Source organism: Gavialis gangeticus, unplaced genomic scaffold (assembly GCF_001723915.1).
Source record: "Gavialis gangeticus isolate Ggan-Ray unplaced genomic scaffold, GavGan_comp1, whole genome shotgun sequence".
Taxonomy (NCBI): Eukaryota; Metazoa; Chordata; order Crocodylia; family Gavialidae; genus Gavialis; species Gavialis gangeticus.
The window spans coordinates 41,330,814-41,336,813 of record NW_017728993.1 but is presented as its reverse complement, the minus strand read 5'-3'; the positions used below and the strand labels follow the sequence as shown (position 1 = coordinate 41,336,813).

At 33.4% G+C, this 6,000-nt stretch overlaps 1 protein-coding gene across 2 annotated transcripts in view; it reads right to left on the bottom strand.

The window, feature by feature from the left end:
* Positions 1–2,067: 2,067 nt before the first annotated feature.
* Positions 2,068–6,000, bottom strand: part of MTF2 (metal response element binding transcription factor 2) — a 42,939-nt gene continuing 39,006 nt past the window's right edge. The window contains exons 12-15 of one of the 2 annotated variants that reach the window (XM_019501615.1): positions 5,482–5,590; positions 5,256–5,314; positions 5,027–5,152; positions 2,068–3,006 (exon numbers count right to left, since the gene is read on the bottom strand). In XM_019501615.1, the coding sequence (XP_019357160.1) occupies positions 2,652–3,006; positions 5,027–5,152; positions 5,256–5,314; positions 5,482–5,590 (649 nt within the window). In that variant the 3' untranslated portion in view covers positions 2,068–2,651. The remainder of the gene's footprint in view (positions 3,007–5,026; positions 5,153–5,255; positions 5,315–5,481; positions 5,591–6,000) is intronic. The other variant, XM_019501616.1, reaches the window with a different exon arrangement.

Below are 6,000 nucleotides of genomic sequence, written 5' to 3'. Positions count from 1 at the left end.
CCTGTGCAAAGACTTTGTTCATAAAGTATTAATTAGTCATGCAAGGAAAAGGTTGCAAAAACTCAGTGAACGTGCATAAGAAATTATACACTGACAATGACAAAGTCACACTAAAATCTAATTGTTATAAATAGTGATCTTTATCCCCCTGACAGTTCATGACTATGTATACTTAGGAACTGCATACAAAGGTAGCAAAGGATTCACAGATGAGAATCAACTTGCTCCAGTAGCATCGTTTCTTAGTCAAGTTTCCAGTTCATGTTCTCAAAACCAAAACATTTGCTGAAGGTATTAGAAAGACTTTCAGGAATCTAGTAAATACATCTAGGTTTATGTGCAAGGCAAGAATCAAACTGGCTAGAGTGCAAGGGAAGACAGTATAAAGAACTAGTGTGTATTTCATGTGAATACAGAAGCAAAACTCATTCTTCTCTCTTAAAAATACACACATTTAATGTCGGTCTCTTTTAATTCTAAGAAAAGCAATTCCAAAAATACAAACTGAACATCAGAGCCATGTCAACCACCGTAAAATGAAACAGACATTCACAATAGTTAAAAAGTCTATGGACAGTTTAGTTTGACAAATGTTCTCCCCCACAACTCCCAAGTACATTCCAATATTTATCTTCAAAAAGGAAGCATTACTGAAAATACTGCTGGTGTTCAGTTAGAATTAAATTAAAGGATTTGGGTAAAACAAAACAAGACAGAACAGGTGGTGTGAGTAAGGTTACAAAGGCTTTACATTTTGCATTACCCCAAGATATGAACATTCAAATGAACATGAACTTATGTTATCAAAATATTGCAGCTACAGGCAAGGCAACATTAAATTAATAGCTGAGGGTGTGAGAAAAAAATTAGAGAAGTGAAATAGAAGTGGCAATTTTTAATTAGCACTTTTGTAAAGCTCATTTATTACCTGGCCAACTACAAACCAAGCACAGGGCAACAAAGTTCTCTGCTTCCTTTGGCTATAAGGTGACAGAAAAATCATCTTTTGAAGATGTTCAAAACAGGCAATAATATTAAAAAGAGAGTCAAATAATCAAGTAATGGAATAAATAAGTAGCAACTCAGGCAGTACATTTTAAACCACTATGTAATTAATAAACATTACATAATTTTATTTTGGTGGCAAGTTCCAAGTATGTAAGAAAAGAAGCTTCAAGCAGTAAGATAAAGAACCACCAAAATAAAAATATTCTTCTATTAACTCTTTGGCTAAAACCCCTCAAAAAAAAAAAAAAAAAGACAAGAAATACATCTAATACTGGCAATAAACTGTGTAGGTTTTTTTTGTTTTGTTTTTGTTTTGTTTTGTTTTTTTGTTTTGTTTTGTTTTTTTTACAAATAAGATAAACTAACTTAGCAATTTAAAACTTGGTACATTTTTAAAAACAAAAAGAGGTAATGTTGTAATAAAAGCAGTAATGTTACTTAAAGTGGCAACATACTGTTTGTTGACCCTGTGCAACAATATACTTTGTTCATACTACATTTATCCAAAACATGACTAACAGTCACCATAGATACTGTAGGATTTTTTATGAGATTCCCATCAACTTTTTTATTATTAAAAAACTGGGACATGATTTACAATCAATGGGCCACAAAAATCTTTAAAATACTTCTAGTAGAGTTTTATGTTCAAAATATTCAAATCCTGCTTTATGGTTTTGAGCAGTTGATTTTTAAGGAAACTAATTGAGTACATTTTCAGGAGTATATGGAGATATCAGTGACTGCATCCATTGTCAGAACACACTGCACTGATTTGACACTTTTCCTTAGTACATAGCAAGCAACAGCACCCAATAAAGCCTGAGAAGAAATGCTGCTGTAAATACTGCAACTATTCCTGATAAAAAAAATTATGGGATTTATACTCCAAAAGCTGCCCGATCCCATAATTTGTATTGCATAGGTCACAATCACACATACACACGCACACACAGAACGTGTGTGCATATATGTATATGCACACACACACGCACGCGCGCACAAGCACGCACACACACAAAGAATATATTAAGACGACAACAAAGTCTAGTCACAGAGCAATTTACAGGCTCAATATATTTTTTCTTTTTTTTTTCCTCTTTTTCTCTTACACTTTGCTTGAAAGAAAACTTCAATATTATTTTACAGTCTTCAGTAGGCATTATATACACTGCACTTTAGGAAATCTAGAGGATATTGAAATAGAAATACATTTCTGCAAACATTTGGGTAAGAAAACAAACCAAGTTTCTCCAAAGATTTGTGCTATCTACATAATATTTTTCCTAATCACAAAACTGCGTCCATGGAATGTTCTCTAGAAAATGTCTTTTTTTTTAAAAAAAAACATGCACATTTTTAAGTAATTGTAACCCAAAATATTCCAACCTAAAACAATCTAACAATGCTCAGATTAAAAAATTTAAGTATCAGATCTGATTTTAAAAAGATACGTCTTTATTACAATAGTTGTAATGTTAAGAAGTACATGTTAAGGCTAAATTGGTTTGTTGGGTTTTTTTGTTGTTTTTTTTGTTGTTTTTTTTTAGAAACACATTAAAAGACACATCTCCTGCAGGGCTCCGGGTTAAAAACTGTACCTACAGATGACAGTGCAGTGAACATAATGTTCAGTCCTACAGTCAGGATGCAGTTGCTCCTTCCCACTCCACAAGATACTGCACCTTTCCATCAAGTGTCACCCGACGAGCCAAAACACGATATTTTTCACCACAAGCTATTCTACCTGCTGCACCAAAATAACTAGTAATTGAGTTCTTCAGATGATTGAGCTGTAATTCCTGATCTGCTAAATTATTAAGAATCTCTGTATTGAGTTCATCATATGGATAATCTTCTTTGCCTTCATCATCTTTTACAATTTCTGAATTCTGAGTCTGGAGTGCTTTTCTTGGAAAGCGACCTCTTCTCCTCAAATGTGGTATTGCAGCAGGCCAAGTTCTTCCTGTACGAGTCCTTTTTCTGGAGTCAGATAAGCTAGACAATATAAAAAGACACTAATATTACCTTGTAGAATATTACTTTACTTCAGCAATGCTTGTACCATTCTCATTAGTGATAACTTATTGGTATCTTATTTATCATTAGTATAATATCAAGGGTGCACATGGTGCTTTACATACAAAGACAAACTCATAGTCCAAAGCATTAAATTACGCAAGAAATTACACCAGCTGAACTAAATTACTTTAAAAATTAACTTCAGTTAAACTGACGACACAAACTCATGTAGGCTCCTACTCGAGAATGATTTTTTGTTTAGCTTACGCTCAATCTTAAAAATCACCAAAGGGAACTGCACCAGCTTCATTTTAGCAGTTTAAAATTCACATTTTAAATTAAGGTGAAATTTTTAGGGAGACGAGCCCTCTGTTACAACCTACAATACAGTATATTCCATTTAAGCGCATAGTTTTAGGATTGAACAAGGCTTTGCATGCAACAGTTATGCACTTATATTGCCCTCCTCAAAAAAAATAACTGGGCAGGGCAGTTTACTTAGCCAAACTTAATGTAAACAATTAATGCTTTTTAAGTACACAGTGTTACCAGTAGTATAGTATTAGCAGCCCCAAACCAACTAGGTTCTCCTCCTTTTCAAAGTTACTAACAACCACTGTTGGGACTATTATTAGAATCCATAGATACAAGGGCAACTAATCTGTTTCGGCGTTGCTAACATGGCAGCATTTATGGAGTCACAGTCACAGCTTGCAGTGTGCATCTGGGACCTGATATTAGTTAAAACTGTATACAACCAAACAAAATGTATGGCACAAACTTTCCATAGGCAAATTGTTTGGAAATTATTTTTTTTCCCAAATCCCTCTCTCCCCACCTGCAAAAAAAAAATTTTTAATAGGTCTTCATTATTGTTAGTGTGTGTCAATACAATTTTACATTTCTGATCACTGACAGCCTTTATCTCCCCCACATGACCCCAAGCAATTTCTAAATGCAAAGTTCAGAGAGACTGTAGCTGTACCAATGGCAAGGAAAAAAAAAAAAAAAAAAAAAAAAAGATTACAGAAGTAAGCACTAACCACAATTACAGGTGTCAGGGACATAAGTCCTTGTTAAATGCATGTTTATATCTTGCACATGTTAGAATGGCATGTAAAGTAAGATGTTGTGTTTGTAAGTTCCTCAAAAAATTAAAATTCCAAGGCTAAACGTATTTAAGTGTTTGAAACTTTTCAAACAAACTTAAGAAAAAGCAAAAACCTAAATGCTGATTTATTCCACAGCTATTACTTTTCAAAAGATCTTATTTAATGTACTGTGATTTAAGAATCAGCATTAGATTCTCAGAATTCACATGAAAATCATTCATAAAAGTGTTTGGCAACTTTATACTGGAAAGAGGAAAATGAGATGCATTTGGAATTAGAAAACTAGGACATGATTTGCAAGGGACCATCTCAACTGATAAAGAATTGTTAGGACTCTTAAATATGAATATGTATGGGGAGGACCTTTCCAAACAATAAATATTTACATAACAGTCAGAAAAGTAGACTGTACTTAAATAATAATTTAATCAATATTGAAATGCTCTACAATTATTAAAGAAGGTCCAAAATACACTGCATTTGATATCAGTTTCATGTAAACTGGGTATTTTTCTTAAGCGAATAAGAATTGTTATAAGCGCTTTCAAAAAGTTAACAGAAGTCTAATGTGGAGAAATGGTCATACTGCTAAGTTACTTCTCCTATAAATAGATTAAGTGCAGCTTGTATGTAACCATTAATCAGTAGTTAGTAACAACAGGAAGAATGGATAACAAAAAGAACAAATTCAATATTACAGCAAGTCTGACTAGAGCTCTACAGAATTCCTGAAACATAAATGCTGCTTTGCCTTAAAAGGCAAAGTTTTTCAAATGCTTTCCCCTGCCTCTTCTTCAGAAAAACAGCATGGAAGAAATCAACACTTACCATGACGTGAGTTATATTAGATATTTTAAAATGATACATACTACTCCCATAATTACCTATAATGTCGTGAAATGCTAGATGAGGTAGTTTCTTTTGTACTGGCAGCACCTGTGGATTCCACATCTGAGGTATTAGATGAATGTGCAGTTCCATCAGCTCTCCTGAGATGCAAGATAATAGGACTGCCATGTAATGAAAGCAATCTAACTTAAAAAAATCTGGTATTTCATAAGAAAAAGGATAAATAAGGTATTTTAGAATTGGCTTGAGGTTATTTTCATTTACCCAACAGAGGGGGGCAAATCCAGGACTGGGGTCTCTACCACTGGAACTGGTTCCTTTTCCTAAGAGAAGGGAGAAAAAGAAAGTCACTTCAGACAGTTTCAAAAGACAGGTGATCAATTTTTGAAAAAAAACACAACAACAACAAAAAAGTTTAAATCATAATGATCACATTTCTGCTTAGAAGTAATATACTGCACTACAGGGAAAATATGATTCCAAAACTTACCAAAGAAGATGGCTCTGGAGTTTTGGGAATCATTTTTCTTGTATAGGGACCAGGGGGACGACCTACTGATTTTTTCTTCCCCTTCCTTTCTATACCATTAGTTACTTCCCTAGAAGAAACACAACATTTTGTTTACATAACTGGAGCAGTCATGTTTATAAAGTTTCTCTAAACAAGTAATTCTAAATTGTTACCCTTGTAAAATACAAATTTTATTAAAAAAAAGTTACAGGATATTGCTTGTAGTGCAAACCAACATTGTTAGGAAATGGATTAAACTTAAGATTTTTTCCAGTAACATACAAAACTAACAGGAGTTGGTTTAAGAGTGCACATTAATCGGTTTGAACTCTCATGCATAAAATTCAACTTTGATATAAACTGTTAATATATTAAACACTGTTCCAAGATAATGACGTGTTGCACAAAAAGTAAATGGTTGTCCATAGTCTGGTTTACAACTTTAAATCCTACTTCCTATTTAGATTTATTGTTCAGGTAGCTGCATAACAGAACTGA